Consider the following 22,034-nt stretch of genomic DNA (forward strand, 5'->3'; position numbering starts at 1 on the left):
AAAAATTAAACCAAACTTTAATTCTGCAGATTGTTTGGCAAATAAAAACAGCTAAGTGCTCTCTGAATATATAAATATTCCAGAACCCAGAAAAGTTTGGAGATTGGCGAAATATATATACATCAACAATTTTCCAAGTAAATATATTGCTAAAGGTGCTGTTGACATGAAATTCTCAGCAGATGTCAGTAACAACTCATCCAATCCACACATGCAAAGCAATAAAAACCATAGATGTCCTTAAATTATATGTAATAATGAATAATAAAAAAGGGAAAATGTATTGAACACGCTAACTGAAATTTCTTTAATACGTCATACAGAAGCCTTTGTGGACAATGACAGCTTTTAAACGCCTTCTGTATGGAGAAACTAGTCCCATGCATTGCTCAGGTGTGATTTTGGCCCATTCTTCTACACAGACAGTCTTCAAATAATCCTGAAGGTTCCCTCCTAAGAACTCTGGCCTTTAGTTCTCTCCATAGATTTTCAGTTGAATTCAGGTCAGGTGATTGGCTTGGCCATTCTAGCAGCTTTGTTTTCTTTCTCTAAAACCAACAGAGAGGTCCCCTGGCTGTCTGTTTAGGTTCACTGTCTTGCTCAAGCTTCCACTTTTGTTTCATCTTAATCATCCTGATAGAAGGCAGCAGATTTTTATAAAGAATGTCTCGTTACATTTTTCCATTCATCCTTCCTTCAGTAATATGTGGTGTTCCAGTGCCACAGCCCAACACCATGATTTTCCCACCTCCAAATTTCACCTTCAAACTTCACCATTAGTATGGTGTTTTGGGGGTGATATGTGGTGCCTTTTCACCACCAAACATAGTGTTTATTATGGCATCCAAAGAGTTCAATTTTTGTTTAATCTGACCAGACTATATCCTCCCATTCTTTTACAGGCTTGTCCAAATGTTGTTCAGCAAACTGAAAACGCACCTGCAACATGCTTTTTCTTTAGTAATGGAATCTTGTGTCATGAGCGTGCATATAGGCCATTGTTTTCTTTGACACAATTGTACCTGCTGATTCTTTTCACACCTCTGTGTGAAATCTTGCGGCGAGCACTTGGTCGTGGCTGGTTTATGGAAAAATTATGTTCTTTCCACTTCCGGATTATGGCTCCAACAATGCTCACTGGAACCTTCAGTAGTTTAGAAATTCTTTTGTAGCCAGTGCCATCTGTATCTTTTGGCGCAATAAGGTTCCAAGGGTCAAGGACTCTTTGGTTTCACCCATGATGAGATGTTTCTTGTGTAGCATCATTTGGGACTGAACCAGCTGACATTAATTTGCACAAAGTGGCAGGATTGCTTACTAATCACTGATAGATTACAACTGATGTCATGTTTTTTTGCACCTCCCTTTCTTCATGTGTTCAGTACTGTGTCATTTCTAACTAATTACACATATTTTATGGACATCTGTGGTTTGATTAATTTGCATGTGTGGACTGGATGGGTTTTTACCGACATCTGCTGAGAATGTCATGTCAATAACACCTTTATAAATATATTTAGAAAATAGTGACATGTTCAATACTTATTTTAACCATTGTATACATATGGAGTGTTACTTACAATGTGACAGTTAGTTTAGTTTAGTTTAGTCACAAAATTAGTCTAGTTAAATGAAATGAAGCTTATGTGTAAATTTCCTTCTAACAAGCTCTCCTTATTGAAATAACAGATGTGAAATCCTGATTGGTTCATAAATTTTTTTTCCAGTTAATCCAAATTTTAAAACTTCAATATTCACATTAAAAGTTCAATAATTTATCACAATGCTACTTGTTACCTCATAAACATGGTGTAAGTATTATGAAAAAAAATCACACAAGCCACCAAATCAATAATATGAAAACACAATTAACAGAATAGTGAGAGAGATGAATTTCTTAAGTAGTAGTTTAAGTAGTTTAAGAGTAAAGACATCACAAACTTTGTCGCTCCTCTTCTTGAATGATGTGAACATTATAGACTCAGGTTTACAGAACATTACCCTGTTGTCAGCCTTCTTGACACTGATTCTCTAAACTAAAGGTTTCAAACATAAGGCATGGGGGCACAAAACAGCATAATCCAGCCAGGCTAGAAAATGTGAAGGAAGAAAAAAGTTTATTTTCATATGATTGATAGCTTTTCCAATAAAAAAAAACCCCTCCCCTATTACCAATCATGGTAAACCAGAAGAATTAAGTAATAGATAAATGATTAAATGACAGAAAAGTTCCCGTTTTTCACCACCTATAGATAACCTTTGTTTTATAAATACAGGACAGTCTGGGCAATAAGGTACCAGAACCTTTTCTTTAACTCTACACATGTAGAAAACCAAGACATGCAGCTAAAATACCACCTTGTTTTCTTCTATTTAAAACTTTTTACACTGAAATAAAGGAGAGTCTCACTCATCTAGCCCATTTAAGAACAAAGTGGGCTGTATGTGCCCCATGAGGTGAAATCAGTTTGACATTTCAAACTATTTCAGTCTATTTATTATGTTATGCATTAACTTTAGTTTTTCTGAACAGTTTCAGTGCTCCGGTTTTGATTTCTTTGGTTTTCAAAGAATACACAATAGGATTGATACAAGGAGGGATGCATGAGGCCAGCGACAGACTCAGAACTCGCTGATCTGGATTAACAACACCCAGAAAAAAACCAATTGTGAAAATGACAGTAAGAGGAATGTAAAATATAGCAACAAGAATGAGATGCTCAGCACACGTGGCCAAAGCTTTCACCCGACTGTCCACAGATTTCATCCTGAACACTGTCACCAGGATGCTGACATAAGACAGAAAAATGAAAGTAAAAGGGACAAAAAGTAACAAAACACTTAGAAAGGAAGCTGCAAACCACTGCATTGTGTTATCATTACAGGCAAGCCGAAACACAGGTGCATAGTCACAGAAATAGCTGAACACTCTCACAGACCTGCAAAAAGAGAGTCGAGTCATTATACCTGTTGTAAATGCAATTACTCCCATAACAAGAAACCATGTTACACTGACAATACAACACATGCTTCTCACAGTGTTGATGGAGTTATGACGCAGAGGGAAACATATTGCAATTAACCGGTCATAGGCAAGTATGGCAAGAGCAAACGACTCCAAAGATACAAACACATAATAAACATACATCTGTAGCAAACATAAGTTAAATGGAATGAAGTTGTTCTTGATGAGAAATATTTTTATCATGCTGGGAATGGTACAAGTGTTAAGAAACAGATCAATAACTGCAAGGTTGACAACAGCCAAAAATTTAGGAGTGTGCAAACGACGAGTAGAAGCAATCACATAAATCACCAAAATGTTAAACAGCACTGTTACACCATAAACAAACGCCAGGAAGATAAAGTAGACACTGATGAAAGGAAAGGTCTCAAATCCAATGATATAGAAACCTGGAGGATGAATGATAGCAGAGCTGTTTAAAACAGTCCTTTGAAAAATCATAGTTGAACTCCACCACCTGTGTTTGAGGACTACCTTATTAGTCTAAGGAAAAGAAAATCATATTGTTACATAGGCATTACAATACAGGTACAATTCACATGGCATTTTAATGAGCACATTTGAAGTCATGCATGTGGCAAATGGAGTGAATGATCCTCACCTGATGTTTTCTGAAAGGATTGGACAGCACAGGCTGCAAGCATGTGGCTGCATGTCTGACTTCTTTACAGCAAAATAAATACAGTTTTCCTATACTGATCTCATGAGGTGATGCTTACAATATAATGAGAAAAACATTAAACAATATCCAATTATTTGCACTAATTGGATCCATGGAGAGCAGTCAAAACGAATTCTAATGAATGTTTTTTTAATACTTTCAGAGTTGAAGCATCTCACAGGACTCATTTAAAAACTGTGTCTGACCAAAATAATCTTGTGGAAAAGTGTTGAGATAATTTAGCTCACACACATGAAAAATAATATAGTTGTGGTATTAAAGCCAGGGAAGGTTTTACAACTAAACTTCTGACAGTTTTACAGTGATGACACAACTTTACTGTGTTATGGAACATATGTGTTTCTTTTCTTGAACACAACAGTTGTGTTGGATTAGTAGTCTGTCTTTGCATCAAGAAGCCAACTTCTTGACCTCCAAGCACTGTGCTTGGAACTACACACAGCCTGCTGCCCACCACAACTCTTTGCGAAAGTTGAGTGCATAACATGAGCAAGATAAGACAAGGCTTTATTGTCACTGTGTTCTTCATTTGGTGTCTCATAGATACCACCAGTAATAAAAACGAATTAATTGCAGAATAGAATAAAATAAAATAACATTATTAGATAAATATTGGAGAAAAGTCATATTGACATTTCTATAGATACTTATGTATACAATTTTAATAGTGTAATAGTGCAGTTAACAGGTTTTTGCATTGAAAAATGGTATGTATTGAACAAACTGGAATAACTGTATTTACCATCCTTGATGTAGAGTGGGTTCCCACAGATTTTGACTGTGTGAGTAGTATCTCTCAGATTCTATGAAGTGCAGATGATGTACTATACAATGACACGACAGCAGAGAAGTTTTTCTGTCTCCTATGAAAATTTACTGATAGCCTTAAGCTCAGGCTGAGCGATAGTTTCCACCTTGCTCTTAATCTTTTCTATTGTCACCCATCTACCTTTACCTCTTTCTGTCCATTCTCCTTTCTCCATCTTCCCTCTCCCCCATCTCTCCCCATCCCTTTCTTCTCTTTCCTCCATCCCCAAATCTCTCCAAATTTCCTCATCACTTCTCTATCTTCATTTCTTCCAACTTCACTAAACACCTTAATTCCATATCCCGTCTTTCTCTCTTTCAACATCCTTTCCTCACCTTTAAAATGAAGATTATGCTCTTCATGATCATAAATCAATAAAATCAGTCAATAAATGTTTCTGCTTCTGTTTCCATGATGCTCCAAATAGTGGTTGTTAGTTGCTGTGTAAACACTGCTTAAGATTTAAAAAGACTAAAGCTTTCATCATTGTTTTTATAAGTTTAAAATTACATGATAAAAGCTGTTAACATTTTTTAATATAATATAACCTGAATGACATTTTTTGCTTGACATAAATATATTTCATATTCCTGCATCTTCCTGGTGCAGTCTCAAATGTGGCAAATGTATGAACAACAAAAAAAAGATTATAGCACTAATTGAAATAGGTTTTTTTTGTTGTTTTTTTAAGTTGGGCTTGTTGTGGGAGTGGGTCAGGGTGTGATACAGAGAACATTTCATTGCTTTTTGGTCTGGTTTGGTTCTTGAAAAAACATAAATAAAGAAACACCTCCAGGCAGCACAAATACTGGACTGCAGAGTGGACTCTGGATGGATGACTCCAAGTTTGAACACTTTTGTCAGCATTGTTGTGTTTTTGTGTGTAGAAAAGCTTTGCCGTTAGGTGCATTGCACCAGCAATGAAACACAATTGAGATTCTTTAGGTTTCATTTGTGGAAATGGCACTGGCAAATCACCAAAACTTAATGGTGTCATGAACAAGGTCTACCATAACATCTTGGTGCATCATTGTATCCCTTCTAGTCTCAAATAGACTGGCTGTGGGTTCATATAGCAAAAAAGACTTCAAAGCTGTGCAGAGACTATTTGACCAAGAAAAATGAATTTGAATGACTAGAACTGATGGAGTGGCCTATTGAACACATTTGGAATTTAGCAGATTTAAAGATAATTTTCATCAATGGAAACTATTTGGAACTCAATAACACCAGCAAGAGTGCAAGGCCGAAAGAGGCCTGAAAAAATGTTATTTTTTTTTGTGTTATTGTGTATAAATAAGGATTCCTTTGCTGTTTCAGTTTGTTATTTGACAAATAAATTACTTTTTCTTTTGTTTGGTTATTTTAAACAAGTTTTTGACAGATTACTACAACGATGACGGTAGAAGAATGACTTCTCTAGTCGAATGGCAACTAAAAGAAAGAAGGTAGTGAGAACTGAAGGGACTACAATACCAACATTGCAGATTTTGAGGATAGCTATAAATAACACCAAATACCTGCTTACCCACATTAAGTCAGTTGAATGGGAAGAACAAGATCCGGGCAATCTACATCAAAGCCCTGACGAACAAGCTCACCAAAGGAGGAGATAACAGCCATCAATGACATGATAAGAAAGCTCTTTAGCATACAAGGAGGGTTTCACCCCAAGTCTAGCACCGTGAGACTGTACTCTAAGGAAGGAAGAACACTGAGGACTAGTGACAGTCAGAACCACTATACAGGATGAAACAACAAATACACATAAGTACATCAGGAAGATAGGCACTTATCATGCACAGTGATCATGTATTATGGACAGTCCTTTGAGAACAGCATCAGCAAGGTTCAAGATGGAGCAAACAACGTGAACAGGCTCCAGTGACAATGTGAGACAAAACATCCAAGAAAGGGTCTCAAAAGCATGAAGATTTTGACAGCACCAAACTCTGACATGATTCATGCCTACTGGCTAAGATGCTGGACATCTGGACAGTCCTGATTCCCAGGGATCCCCAGAAGGGACCGGTCCCATCCAGCTACCGGCCAATAACCTGTCTCAGCACAGCACGGAAGCTCCTGTCAGGCATCATAGCGGCTAAGATGAACAGGCATATGAGCAGGGCCCAGAAAAGAATTGGTAGAAACAACAGAGAGGCAAAGCAACAGCTACTGGTAGATACAGCAGTTGCTTGAGTCTGTAAGACCAGACTGACATACCTATGCACCACCTAGATTGACTAAAAGAAAGCCTATTACTCAGTGCCACACATGGATCCTGGAATGCCAGGAACTGTACAAGATCAACTGGACCCTAACTTGATAAGGAAGCTCCTTACCATCCATGGAGGGATTCACCCCAAATCCAGTACGATGAGATTGTACACTAAGTGGAAGGAAGGAGACCAAGGACTAGTGAATGTCAGGACCACTATCCAGGATAATCCATGAGAACATCAGGAAAATGGCCACAACTGATCACTTGCTTAGTGAATACTTCAGGCAGCATAAACCTGTAGAGCAAGAAGAGGAACCATCATGGAAGAACAGGCCCCTGTGTGGCAAGTACTACCAGCAGATAGAAGAAGTGGCTGATATCAAGAAATCCTACCAGTAGCTGGACAAAGCTGGAATGAAAAACAGCACAAAGAAACTAATCATGGCAGCACAGGAACAAGCTCTAAGCACAAAATCCACAGATGCTGGGATATACCACACTGGGCAAGGCTCCAAGTGCAAGCTATGCAAAGATGCTCTATCCAGCACATAACAGCAAGGTGCAAGATGCTAGCATGCAGGGCATACATGGAAAACTATAACCAAGTGGCTGGCATACAGTAACATCTGCGAATATGGCCTGAAGTCCTAAGGACAAAATGGGAAACACCCCCTAGGCTGGTTGAGAATGACTGAGCTAAGAGCCTGTGAGACTTGCAGATACAGACGGACAAACTAGTGATGGCTAACCAACCGGACATAGTAGTTGTGGACAAACAGAGGAAGATGGGTGTAGTAAGAGATGTAGCTATACTGAGTGATAGCAAAATAAGGAAGAAGGAACAGAAGAAGCTTAAGAAATACCAAAAGTTGAGAGAGGAGCCACTGGTAATCGGAGACTCAGGGCAGTGACCCTCAGACTGGTCAAGTAGCTCAAGCAGATGGAGGAATTACTTTTAAGATCAATTTGCAGAAGAGCACAGCCCTGAGAACAGCGAAGGTAATGAGAAGGACCCTGAAGTTTCCAGGCTTCTGGTACAGGACCCAAGCTTGAAGAATAGAAGTTTGTCCATATATATAGATAGATAGATAAAGGCAACTAAACTTTTTTTCTTATAACTATATAAAGTGTTTAACTTCTTTATAATAAACTCTTCACTTAAAAAAAAACAACTTTTTTTTTAAGCATAAGGAATTGAATTGAATTATAAAGAAGCTATACAAGGTAAAGTATAATTGAAACCCTTTATTAATTTTACTTTAAAGCTGAATAATACCTCACTTAAACATTATATGAAAACTAGCAAGTAGCTAACTCCGAATTGCTGACTGCACATATTTGGAAACAAAAAAATCAGCACATAACACAGGTTACAATTTTATTAACTGTTAAACCAAACATCAACTTTCTCAAACAGAAACAGTTCATCATCAGTATGACTACTCAGTGTAGTTCAACCTGGTGTGTGTGGGGAAATCTGCACCTCCAAATAAAAATTAAAACCTGTAAAACAATCACCAGTTGCTGCTCTGATAAAGGGTCATTGAGAACATTTAAACTGAACAAAATCTAAGGAGTATACAAAAGTTATGACCTTTTTTTTTTATATACAGCATGAGTCTTTGTTTATGACCCCTGACAGAGTATGTAATACTTTCAAGAATAATGGTGTAATAAAAGCACAGCTACTAAGGCTTCTGCTTCTGTAAATGTCTTAGGGTAAAATCGGAAAATAGTTGTGAGATTATTAGGCTATCATATGTTACCTTATATCTGTAATCAAGTAGTTGAATTATGGTACTGCTGTAGGTCATATTATATCCCTTAGTCTAGATTGTGTGATGTGTATGTAGTTTAGTTTCCATTATACTTCTGAGTTAAAAGAATGTGACAATTATTAGATTTGTTAGATGGGTGTGTATTATCCTGTACCATTGATCTGCTGTGAATGTGTTACACTGTTTCTTGACATTTCATACTGCTGAATCATTAAGAGAATGTTGGGTGCAGAGGGCCTTGTTGTTCTGATAGTAGAAGAGACAGACCACATTCCATACCACCACCTTGTTGGGAGCAGAAAAACAAGGAGCCGAGGTCATAACTTAGGTGCCGTGTGAGAGAAAGAATGTGAATGTTTAGGCTTTTACGACTAGGTGGGGGCCAGTAGAGGCTATAAGGGGCTGAGTAACCCTCCACCATTTTGAGATTTGCTGTGACCCTCTTCATGCATTTCTCCCCATCATGATGGTTTGTGCTCATAAGTGTTAAATTGTATGGAATAAAATAATTGTTGATTGAGCATTTATACACCGAGTATTGTCCTTCCTTCAGCCCAAAGATGAAAAGAATTGGGAAATTTTAACATAGTCCATCAAGCAGAAACACTACTAAACTTCAACTTTAGATATAATACTAAAAATATATTTAAAACAATAAATAAATAAATAAAAATATTTTTTCAAACATAGTACAAGAACCTACGAAATTCCTTTAAATCATCACCCAGTAAATATACATGTGGCATGTTACACCATGATAGTAACTTTAGCTTAGTGGGAAAATTAGTTAAGCTGAATGAAATAAAAGATTTGAAATCCTGAGTGGTCATGAGAAAACAAACTTTCTAAGTTCAAAGTGTACTGATGGTATAATCCTAATTTTGAAATTTCAATATTCACATCAAAAGTTGCTCAGTGATTTATCCCAATGCTCATAATTACCTTATAAACATAGAGTAAGTATAGTGTAAGTTATTAGCACATATTTCATATTAAGCACATTTCATTGAATTAGTTTTAAATTAGCCCGAAATAAAGTTTTATTTACTTTCTAAATACAAAAGGTCTCAGTATAGTACGCACACAACTAACAAATAAAAGCAATAAAATAGATAAAACATGAAAAAATTGATAATATGAAAACACAATTAACAGATTAGCAGGTGAGATGAATTTGTGATCCATTTCTTTCAGGTTTCAGTAGAACTTCTGAAAATATGCGGTAAACTACTCAAGACTTTAAGAGGAAAGACATCAAAAACTTTGTCGCTCTTCTTCTTGAATGGTGAAAACATTATATACTCTGGTTAGGTGATGTTGAGCAGGATAACTGGAGTTATGCTCCCTTTGTATTTGTTTTGCTAGACGACATTGTGAAGATATTTGAAGCAAATGGAAATGAGCTACAGCATCAGATTAGCAGAGATGTAATTAGCATTTTGAAAGATAATACATGCAACATCTTTGAGATATCTCTTTGCTATGGAGGACTTTGAGCATTCACAGACACCAGAGAAAACTGTTCGATAAATATACAAAGTCACTCAAAGCAAAAGGAGATCAGCCAGCCCAAGTCCTTAAGGATCCTATTCATCATAGTGAAGGTTGGGCTGACATCCAGCATTAATTAATTCTAATTCCATTAGAATTAATTGTTATGTTATGCAATAACTTTAGTTTTTCTGAACAGTTTCAGTGCTCCGGTTTTGATTTCTTTGGTTTTCAAAGAATATACAATAGGATTGATACAAGGTGGGATGCATGAGGCCAGCGACAGACTCAGAACTCGCTGATCTGGATTAACAACACCCAGAAAAAAACCAATTGTGAAAATAACAATAAGAGGAATGTAAAATATAGCAACAAGAATGAGATGCTCAGCACACGTGGCCAAAGCTTTCACCCGACTGTCCACAGATTTCATCCTGAACACTGTCACCAGGATGCTGACATAAGACAGAAAAATGAAAGTAAAAGGGACAAAAAGTAACAAAATACTGAAAATGGAAGATACAAACCACTGCATTGTGTTATCATTACAGGCAAGCCGAAACACAGGTGCATAGTCACAGAAATAGCTGAACACTCTCACAGACCTGCAAAAAGATAGTTGAGTAATTATACTTATATTAAAAGCTGTTTTCCCCATATTAAAAATCCATGATACACTGATAATACAACACATGCTTCTCACAGTGTTGATGGAGTTATGACGCAGAGGGAAACATATTGCAATTAACCGGTCATAGGCAAGTATAGCAAGAGCAAACGACTCCAAAGATGCAAACACATAATAAACATACATCTGTAGCAAACATAAGTTAAATGGAATGAAGTTATCCTGGATGAGAAATATTTTTATCATGCTGGGAATGGTACAAGTGTTAAGAAACAGATCAATAACTGCAAGGTTGACAACAGCCAAAAATTTAGGAGTGTGCAAACGACGAGTAGAAGCAATCACATAAATCACCAAAATGTTAAACAGCACTGTTACACCATAAACAAACGCCAGGAAGATAAAGTAGACACTGATGAAAGGAAAGGTCTCAAATCCAATGATATAGAAACCTGGCGGATGAATGATAGCAGAGCTGTTTAAAACAGTCCTTTGAAAAGGCATAGTTGAACTCCACCACCTGTGTTTGAGGACTACCTTATTAGTCTAAGGAAAAGAAAATCATATTGTTATGTTACAATACAGGTACAATTCACATGGCAGTTTGTAGCAAATGGAGTGAATGATCCTCACCTGATGTTTTCTGAAAGGATTGGACAGCACAGGCTGCAAGCATGTGGCTGCATGTCTGACCTCTTTACAGCGAAATATATACAGTTTTCCTATACTGATCTCATGAGGTGATGCTTACAATATAATGAGAAAAACATTAAACAATATCCAATTATTTGCACTAATTTGATCCATAGAGAGCAGAATTGTGGCTTACTTTGATCATCAAACTTTTCCTGTCCTTAAAATAAACTAATTCTAATTAATGTTTTAATGTTTTCTAAGTTGAAGCATCTCACAGGACTCATTTAAAAAGCTGTGTCTGGCTGTGGCTTTCCCTACACTTTTTTTTTCAACAACAGTTCTACTGGCCCATTAAAGCTTTTAGCACATTTGTAATTCAACCTCTTCTTTTCTGATGCATGGACTGCATGGATTATCTACAGAGAGAACTCTATGGAGAGAATACAGAGGAAGCCCAGATATAGTCCCTATCAAAACTTTAAGAGTACTTGAAAAATGGAAAAAAAAAAAAAACATTTTGCATGGTTGGATCTTAACAAGGTTCCAAGTAGAGCTTCAACATGCAACAAGAACCCCACCCCCACCCCCACCCCCCAAAAAAAGAAAAAAAAGAAAACCAGAAATCAAAGGTCCAAACATGAACTCAGTAATGAGTAGCTCCACAGTAGCTGATCACTTCAAAAACTAGTTGTGGTGTGCTTGATACAAGCATTTCCATGAGGTGAGTGGGAACATTTCTCCAAGTGGTGAAGACGGCCACACGAAGGGCATCTGTTGTCTGGAACTGTTGTTCATTTTTGTAAACCTCCCTTGCCATCCATCCCCAAAGGTTCTCAATTGGATTTAGATCAGGGGAACACGCAGGATGGTCCAAATGAGTGATCTTATGCTCCTGGAAGAAGTCCCTTGTCCTGCGGGCATTGTGTACTGTAGCGCTGTCCTGTTGAAAAGCCCAGTCGTTACCACACAGACAAGGGCCCTCATCGTTTGACGCCCCTGCACCTCCTGAAACTCCGTTGTACCACTGAAGGAAAAAACACCCCAGACCATAATGGCGCCCCCTCCACTGTGATGCGTAGAAAACATCTCAGGTGGGATCCGCTTGTCACGGCAGTAACGTTGGAAACCAAACATTCAGTGCTGGTGAAATTTTTGGTTTTCCACTTGACTTTTTTGTTCCATAACCCTTACGATCATTTAAGAAAATCCAAATGGCTGTCTTACTGCATGTAGCGATGGCACGCTGTGAGAGACCCTACTTATGCAGTTCAACAACCCAACCAAGTTCAAAAAGGGAACTTTTTTTTTGCCTTTGCCATCAGAACATCATGACAGTGTGACTACCTGACAGAAAATGACAATGAATCCACATTTTTGCACAGATTTGGCATTTTAAAGGCATGCGTTCCTAAACTTTTGATCAGCTGTATTTTTTAAATGGTCTTAAACTTTTGAGAGGGACTGTATGAATACAGCTTACATTTGTGGATCTGTGCACAGATCTGTACACAGTTGATCACATGTTTACAACGATTTGTGTGAAATTTGTCTCAAAACTCACATTGCATGTAGGACATGCACAGTAGCATTTTTGAAAGACTTGCGGAGCTGAAATTAATAAATTGTGCATAAATGATCCACTTTTTTACAGGCTTTGATGAACATTTGTAAAATAGTTTGTGTTCAAATTGCTTTGTATTTGTTTGATGGATTGCAGCACGCATTTGTGAATCCTCAAAAGTTACACACAAATTACTGCACACATCTGTAAATCTTAGTTTATGCTTGTGGATCATGCTGTACACATTTGTAACACCTTTGAGGCAAATTTCTCTCCACAAAACTCTTAATAAACTCTTTATAACTCTTTTTTTTTAACACCCATGGCTTGAATTAATGTTTTGCTTGTGATGCTTAGACAGTGGTTTCATAGAGGAAATATCAAAGCTTTTTCATTTCAAAGAGTTTACAGACCATTATTCATATCTGTGGCTTGCACAGTTTTCTATCTACCTAAAGCTAAACACTAAAGATTCCAGAGGTGTTTTATTGCTTTGGATTGAAGTCATGAAAAATCCCAAAGTTTCAGATTTTCCCCTAAAAATGTGTTTGTGGCAAGAGACACATATATGCACACTTAAACACAAGCTAACTGAAGTTAAGTGATATTTCATATTGCCTTTTAAATCCCAATTATCAGTCAGGCTCTAAATCACACACTTAAGACTGTAAGTAGGGATTTTATGATACGGCTAGAGCTTTATTTTCATTACTAATGATTAAATTAGGTACAGTCTTTGCAATTTAAAGCTGTCAGTCAAGTCCCAAACACAGCACTGTATGTGTTTGTAGGATGTTGCATATTCAGCTGGCCGTAGACTTGGTGGAGGGCAGCTGCTGCTGCCTCAGCTGTTCTTTCTGGGCCTTTTGGAAATTCATCATGCAGTCTTTGAACGTCTGAACTTGGCTTTGACACGCTCGCCAGTCCTGATGTTCAGCCATGCATTCCTGGACGGCGTAGTGAAGCTCAGCGCAGCCAGTGCGCGATATCATCTGTTCAACAGGGTCATCCTCGTCATCTTTCCGGCTGCGGTCATGAGGTGACGCCATCCTGTGTGAATACAACTTGCTGACTCAGTCACACTGCTGACAAGAATACAGACTGTTATTAATAATGAGAACACAAAAGAGCTGCTGCTCAGGCCTGTAGGCATCTTAAAACCTGCACTGTGAGAGATCCGCTGAAGACAGTAAACAGAGATCTGTATCTTAGGAGTTTCATGTAATAATTTAGTTTTATTGTTAGTATTTATCATTTTTATGAACTATTGTGGTTACTTTTATACATCTGCCTTTCTAAAGGTCCTTTGTAACCTATACAAATGCTTTTTTGTTTCAGAATTCAGTGCTTTGATCCGAGTTGTGAAATATCAATTCAATATTTACAGTGCTGTGAAAAAGTATTTTTGCATGTTGTCACACGTTTCAGATCATCAAACAAACTTTGAAAGAAAGATAACAGGAGTAAATACAAAATACAAAACTTTGATTACAACTCTTTTTTTTTGTAATGTTTACCTGAGTGAAATAACACTGAACTCTTCCAACTTTAAATTAGTTAAGCAGCGTTGTCGGTGTCAGGCTACCCTGGACGTTTAGCTACACTGATGTTACAACACAGCTGTGCCGTCGTTTCGTGTTCCTGAACGACAACTATTAAACACCTGTGAGGATAAAGAAACTACCCCTTGTTGCTACCTTTTAATTGTCTCTCGATGAATGTCTCTATCGAGGCACTTTAATTGTCGTAATCTTCATTACTTCAGGCTTTTTACAACCAACCTGCACGGACGCTGCAGGGGTAACATTTGAGTGACGGACAAAAGTGTATCCGTAAAGTACTTCCGTCGCTGGTGACTTTGGTTCCGCTGCACGTCATTGGTTTCTATCACTAATCAATATTAATACTAATAGCTAGTGATAATGCAAAAAAAATCGTCTGTTTTCAGGGTCAGCGTAGAACTGCTGATACATTATATTAGTGTATGAATGTGAGCGTGAATGAATAATGGCATTGTAAAGCGCTTTGGGTGCCTTGAAAAGCGCTATATAAATCCAATCCATTATTAATCCATTATTATGACACACCATTCTAATTAAAATTAAAATGCATATTAATGATACATTGATACATAAATGTTACTGATACATTAATCAATTTCTAATTGAAATTCCATTCAGCGTTTAGTTGAAATGTCAGCTGTACAGATATGTACAATTGTTGCATTTGTGTAAAATATTTGAACACGCCATATAGATGTTGGTGCTCGCAATGCCATAGGCAATGTTTATGCAAAGTTTCATCAAGATTAGTCCACTTGTCTAGGAAGAGATAGAGAACACAAATAGGGTCATCCTGTTTGCTATGATGTTGCCAATTAGTGTAACAAAAAAGACAAATGCTGGAGGGATAATGTATATTTTTGAGATACGTCTCAAAGACATAGAAGACCCCAAGGGAAAATGGCAAGTGAATAAGAAACACTCAGTGCATCATGGGAAGCCCTCAGCAGCCTTGGCCTATTGCAGCATAACTAAGGGAGGGTTCAGGGTCACTTGATCCAACCCTAACTATATGTATTGTCAAAATGGAAAGTTTTAGGCCTAACAGTTTATAGCCTGTTGGTTGACATGCTTGTAAAAGCATTCTTGTAAGAGTATTCAGGTATGTACATAATGCCAAAGAGGAGCAGTAACCAACAATGATCTTAGAGAAGCAAGTGGGAAGGGTTATAAGGCCATTTCCAAACGATTTAAAGTCATTTAAAGTGACAGAGATTATTCAAGTAAAAACATTCAACACAGCTACCAGTCCTCCCAGGAGTGGATGTTCCAGCAAATTCACTCCAAGGTCAGAGAAACTGAAAAAAAAAGAAAAAGAGAGAGCTATACTGCAGACTCTACAGGCCTCGGGTAACATGTCAAATGTTAAAGCTGATGACAGTATAATTAGAAAACATTGTAATCATATATTTTTATATTATTAATAATGTATTAATATTTTGGGGGGTCTCAAGGACATTTCAAAATTAGTTATAAACGTATTCACATGACTCTATGGAGGGCAGGGGAAAACAAATTACATATTAGTAATTAAGAGAGTAGGTATAGCAGCCAGGAGCTGCTAAAATGGACTTGAAAAACTGGTCATCAGGAAGTGCGAGCACCTCTATAAAAGCAGACATTTTGACAGCTTGCAGGTCTGGAGTATTCAGGTCTGTGTGTTAACACAACCCACAAACTTCCCAGGAGTGAACATCTCTGCAAAACCCCAAAACACAGCATATCAGCACAAACAACCTCATACTAACTGTCAGCACGGTGGTGAAGGGGTAATGATTTGGGCTTGTTTTGCAGCCACGGGCAACCTGGTGTCTCTGGGTACACAGAGGAGTTGACCATGAACTGATAAAGTCATACAGAAAATTATTACTTTAAGTTATTGCTGCTAAACATTGTTATATCGAAGTTACTGTCTCATTGGATGTACTTATTTTGTTACAGAACTGCACAGAGTTCTGTATACTACTGTACTCCAGGATTGGATGGCACATTTCCTGATGTGATAGCATATAACATTTTAAGATTGATTATAAAATTGTGAATTTTCTGATCTGCCCTCAAATTATGAAAAACAGAACCAGAACTCAAATTTCCAGTGAAACCATCACTTTCTTGTAAATTCTGTCTGCAGCACATGATTTATCCCAATTGCCACCACTGCAAGTAAATGTGAGCACAATCTAATCTTTTGCACCTATTATTTTTCACAGTGATTATAAAGACATTATAAAAAGTGCGACTTGAGAAAGCGGGTCATTGTGTGCAGCAACTGAGATTACAGGCTTATCTTCTACAGCTCTTCAAAGAGGAGATGACTATTAGACAATTAGAGGTTTACTTGAGCTTTTCAAGAACACTAATGAGTCATTAATATCACTCTACATCCTTTCCCATTACACTGCAGCTTTAATTGCATGAGAGCAAAACCTTCTAATGGATGCAGATGAGATTAATTAGGCCTAAGCTTGAACAGTAAAAGCTTTGTTTGTTACAGACAAGGTCATTAGGCAGCATCCTCTGGAAGTGACATCACAAATAAGGACTCATTAGTGGGGCTCCCAGGAGTCGAGGAGGCTGGAGAGGATCATTTTTGTCTTGAGACACAGAGTTTCTCGTGGGTGCAGAAATCCAAGTCCTAATGGATCGGCATTCATTGTTAGTTTTATAAAGTTTAGCCATTTAGTCATTTCATACAGAAGTTTATGTTTGGACAAAATCACTGTGTTTGTATTAGTTATGCAAAAATAAAAATTACATGACATTATATTTCTCAGTGTGCTCGGGCCTCAATTTTAAACCAATTTCCCTACAAGTTTGAGAATTATACATATAACTGAGATTAATTACAGTCATGTGAAAAAGAAAGTAAACCCTCTTTCAATTTTAGGTTTTACTTGTCACTAGATTAAAAAAATCACCTGATTCTTAGCAGTTCTTAAAATTAGGTAAATACAAACAACAACTTACATAAATGACGGGTAACAAAAAGTAAGCCAAAATGCAGAAGCAGTGTGGGAAAAGCAAAGTACGCCCCATGATTCAAGAGCTTGTAGAGCCACCTTTAGCAGCAATAAGTTGAAGTAGTTGTTTTCTGTTTGACTTTTTCAGTCTCTTGTAGAAGAATTTTGCTCCACAGTTCTTTCAGTTCTTTCATTTATGCAGAGCTCTCTTAGGGTCAAGTATTTCAATCAGGTTGAGGTCTGGACTTTGACCGGGCCATTGCAACAGTTTCATTCTTTCTTTCTTTTTCAGCCATCCTTTTGTAGACTTGCATCTGTGCTGAGATCATGACCCAGTGCCAGCAAAGCTGCCATGCTGGCCAAACAGCAGGCCATGGCTTTAATGAGTGTGGGAGGGTCGTAACAGGTGTTTGTGCTGATATGTTGTGTTTGAGGTTTTTCAATGTTGTGCTGTAGCCAAACATCTCCTCTTTGGTCTCATCTGTCCAAAGGACATTTCAAAAGTGTTATGGTTTGTTCCTTTTTGAAAAAAGAGGATTTCATATGCCGACCCTTCTATGATTAGCAGCTCCTTGCTGCTACTTATCATCTTAATTCCAATGAAATAAATATGTACTTAGTTTTCCATCCATCCGTTCTCTTCCTTTTATCCTTATCGGGGTTGTGGGGAATCTGGAGCCTATCCCAGCTACTATAGGGTGAGAGGTAGGGTGCAACCTGGACAGGTCATCAGTCTGATGGAGGGTTAACACAGAGAGACAAACATTAATGCCTACAGGCAATTTAGAATTATCAATTGACCTAATCCCACTAACTGCATGTCTTTGGACTGTGGGAGGAAGCTAGAGGACCTGGAGAAAACTCATGCAACCAAGGGAGAACAAACAAACTCTACACAGAAAGGCCAGAAGTAGAGTCGAACTCATGACCTTCTTGCTGTGAACCAACAGTTAGTTTTCCATTGCATTAATACAAATATAAGATGTGACTAATGGGATTTGAGAACCCCATTATGACAGTACAATAAATTCTATAACAAAAATGATTATGATGATCATTTATACTGACGATTCACAAGTGTTTGGTGAGGATTAAGGGGTATTTGACAACAGGAAAAATAAAAAATGCTAAAATTTTCCTTTTTAAATAGAAATATTAAATAAAAATCTAATTTGAAACTCACAATAAGTAAAGGAGTGGTGCCAAACTACAATTTCTATTATTTATATTTTGTATTGTTTATCATTCATACCCTGTTATTACAGGATGCTGTAATAATAACCTAATGTTGAGGGTTTTGGAAACAGTGTTGATGTTTGCAAATCTGTCTCTTTGAAATACTTGCATTCCCATATCCCCTGCCACTTCTAATGAACTACAGAAGAGATTAATTAGACTACAGTGTTTGTTTTCAGTCAGGCCTTTAAGCTTTATTCCCCAATGATGTTAAAAGAAGGGGGACTCATTAGATAGACTCTTAGGAGTTAAAGAGACACAGTCCTTTTTCTTTTATCCTCATTTCCTCATTGATGATGAAATGATTCTGTTGTAAATGATGATCTTATGATGACTCAAGTAAACACAGGTGGATCAGAGACATGGCAACTCAGTCTTTGACTAGTGAACTGACCTTTGCTAATTTACGCAGTAAAACTGTGGATAATCCTTATTCAAGCAAAGGTATGATGTTGGGCTTTGATTTAAGTAGGTTAATTGGTAAAAACAGATGAGTACATCTCCTGATAAGAGACGTTGCTCCCCAGTTAACACTGCCAGAGAGGAGAGGTCCAACCCGTGTATGGGAACACTTTAGCACAATCAGTAACACGGGCCAGATGGCCATGTGTTTTCAAAATGAAAGACATACTAATGTCAAAAAAGTTTAAAACTCTATCAATAGCTTAAGTATTATACAGTAAGTATTTGACTTCTTGTGGTTCTAACTAGCATCATCTATGATTTATTGCAGACACTTCTCTAATTTCTCTAATCCTGACGTTGATTTATGATTCTTTTCACTCCAGGAGACCTGATATAAAATGAGCACTTGTGCCTTCACTACACAAAGATTAAATGAAACTGAAGCATGAAGCTAAAAAATAATTAAATTTCACTTGGGGGGATAACAGTCAGCCCAGGTGCAACTCATACGTATTAGGCCCACACATTCATTCTAACTCTGCTGAAATCAACACTTACAACAACAGTTTACACCGTTTGGGAAAAGAAGGGTAGAAACTTGGACTATATCACTGACGAGTACCACACATATAGATGTTTTTCTACACGTAACCAAGAGTCAAGCGCAAAGAAAAGAATAACAGCAGTAGGCTATGCACAATTAACCAAATACAATAAAGTTACGAGAATTATTCTTTATATTTTCTTTGATGTTAAGAAAATAAATCTTCATTTTAGTCCAGTTTCTCCTGTAAAGCATTGGTGGGATGTAGCTGTTAGTGGTTAACACATAGCTAGTTAGATTAAGCTATAGCTCCTTATCTCGATTGATGAAGTTTATAGCAAGACATTTCTTCCTTAAATCTCCTCTTTGCATCATTAAATGTTTAAACTTTACATTATTTTTAGTATTACATTTGACTTTGTGCAGGTGCATTTTGTCCAGCTGGCCACATGAGGATGCTAATTAACAGTTTAAGGTCTGAAGAAAGGGACTGCTGAGTCTGAATGATCGAGACAGATCGTTGCAGTCCAAAATGCTTTTTGTGACTGTATTATAAGATTCTTAATGACCAGTGTGCTGTTATTGTTGAAACACACCATATTTAGCATTCAGTGTTTGCTCAAGGCTACATAAATGGAACTGGCTCTTAACTTGCACAACTTTTATTTTCTATAAATTTTTTTGAATATATATGTAAATGCGTACAAATCCATTATACTGTAAAGGCATGTACTGTGGTTGTAGCTGAAATTCAGATTGTAATAGTTGGGTTAAGCCTCTGCTGAGATCAAGGAGCTTTCTTTAAAGAAAACCTTGATTGACAGGCTGTCAGAGCAGATGCAGTCTCTGTCTGTCCGCTAACGCACCACACCATTATGCCTGGTCAGAGGATCAGCAGCTTCTCCTGAGTGAAGGACAGCATGAAATATTCACACTGCTGAGACTGCTTCTTTTTTTCTTTTACACAAGCATTTGAATAAGAAGCTTCCTAACACACGCACATATGCACACGCACACACGTACAATGACAGCTAATTAGCAGAGCTACTGTAGATGCTTGTATGATGAATGGAAATGCAATTTAATGAGCGATCAACACTCGCTTCCAAGTAATTAGGATGAATAATTTTTTATATAGTAGGAGTTAAATGCTTTCTTTTCAGTGCCTCACTGATGAAAAACATAAACATTATTGTGACTGGCTGAAATTAAACCAAAGCCACAATGGTGAATTCTGCCACATTAAGCAGGAGAATTAGAAAAATACATCAAGTTGTTTGTCTGATGAAGTCAGGACTTTACACAAAATTGTTATTTTTTATTTTTTTACATCACGGTGATGCTTACATAACTAGTGAATTTCACTAAATGTGTGGGCCTATTAAGAAGGCCTTTAACTATTTGTCCTATTGAGGATCATGCGAAGGTGAAAGGCAGTCTATCACAGCTACAACACACAGTGACACACTATTCACACCTACAGCCAGTTTAGAATCACTAATTAACTCACAATTATGTCACTGGACTGTGGGGAAGTGCTAGACAGAACCCATGCAGGGACAAGGAGAACGTGCAAACTCCACACAGAAAGTCAGCTGGTGGATTCAAACTCAAAACCTTCTTGATGAGCTGACACTGCAAAAAATGGCATAACTGAAAAATATGTGATTTATATATAATCTGAATTGGGAGTTTTATTTTTTAGGCCTAATTTTTATGTGAACCACCCATTTTTAAGCTCTAGTGGTGGCTAGAGCATTTTCCACCATTTTTGAGATGTGAAAGATGTTGGTGGTCCTTGTTAACCAAATTATTGACTCTGAAGTGACCACCTGAGCCCCTGATGGAAAGAAATTGATTGAAATTAAAGTGTGAAATCTGAGGAATTAAGGTTTGCCCTACAGTAAGGTCAAAACGTTTCCTCCTGGGCTCACTCAATACATCCAATCCATTTTCTTTCACTTATCCAATTCAGGGTTGCAGGGGGGCTGGATGTCATTGGGCAAAAGGCAAGGTAGACCCTGAACAGGTTGCCAGTGAGTCACAGAGCTTATGAGACAGACAACTGTTCACATCAACAGCAAATTTAGAATCACCAATAAACCTTAACCCAAGCATGTCTTTGGACTGTGGTAGGAAGCGAGAGCTCACAGAGAGAAGCTGGGGGACACATTCAAAAAGCACACAGAAATCCCCCGTCTTGCTTTTTTTAAAAGCCAGGACTGAAATTTGGTTGAGTTGACAGGAGTTGTACAGTTTAATGTGTTTTTAGCATATATATTATTAATTAAATACATTGAAAGGATAAAAGAAGAAATCAAGGATTTCTTGCTGCAAATCAATTGTGCTAACCACTGTGGTGCCCACATTGCTGACTATTTGTTGTTAAATATTAAATAAGTATCAAAGATGTATGGTCTTAACTGGTGTAAAGATCTGACAGCTGTACAGCTTGTTAAGAAAGAATGTGTTCTCTTGGTCAGAGACCAGTCGACCT

General features: G+C 37.4%; 2 protein-coding genes across 7 annotated transcripts; both read right to left on the reverse strand.

The window, feature by feature from the left end:
- Positions 1-2,503: 2,503 nt before the first annotated feature.
- Positions 2,504-11,811, reverse strand: LOC109203805 (olfactory receptor 2AT4). Its single transcript, XM_019363539.2, has 2 exons — positions 10,611-11,811; positions 2,504-2,939 (listed from the first exon to the last, which is right to left on the reverse strand). The coding sequence occupies exons 1-2, from the start codon at positions 11,135-11,137 to the stop codon at positions 2,504-2,506; spliced, it is 963 nt and encodes a 320-aa protein (XP_019219084.1). The 5' UTR covers positions 11,138-11,811.
- A 1,485-nt stretch (positions 11,812-13,296) lies between these two features.
- Positions 13,297-14,681, reverse strand: coa4 (cytochrome c oxidase assembly factor 4 homolog). Of its 6 annotated transcripts, none has more exons than XM_025911105.1 (2): positions 14,528-14,681; positions 13,297-13,880 (listed from the first exon to the last, which is right to left on the reverse strand). In XM_025911105.1, exon 2 carries the CDS (start codon positions 13,877-13,879, stop codon positions 13,634-13,636), a length of 246 nt encoding a protein of 81 aa, XP_025766890.1. In that variant the 5' UTR covers position 13,880; positions 14,528-14,681; the 3' UTR covers positions 13,297-13,633. The 6 variants fall into 6 exon arrangements, with proteins under 6 accessions (XP_025766890.1, XP_003457585.1, XP_005462401.1 ...); XM_003457537.5 differs by having other exon boundaries at positions 13,297-13,915; positions 14,528-14,674; XM_005462344.3 differs by having other exon boundaries at positions 13,297-13,912; positions 14,528-14,663.
- Positions 14,682-22,034: the final 7,353 nt, after the last annotated feature.

Source organism: Oreochromis niloticus, linkage group LG10 (genome assembly GCF_001858045.2).
Source record: "Oreochromis niloticus isolate F11D_XX linkage group LG10, O_niloticus_UMD_NMBU, whole genome shotgun sequence".
In the NCBI taxonomy this organism is placed as follows: Eukaryota; Metazoa; Chordata; class Actinopteri; order Cichliformes; family Cichlidae; genus Oreochromis; species Oreochromis niloticus.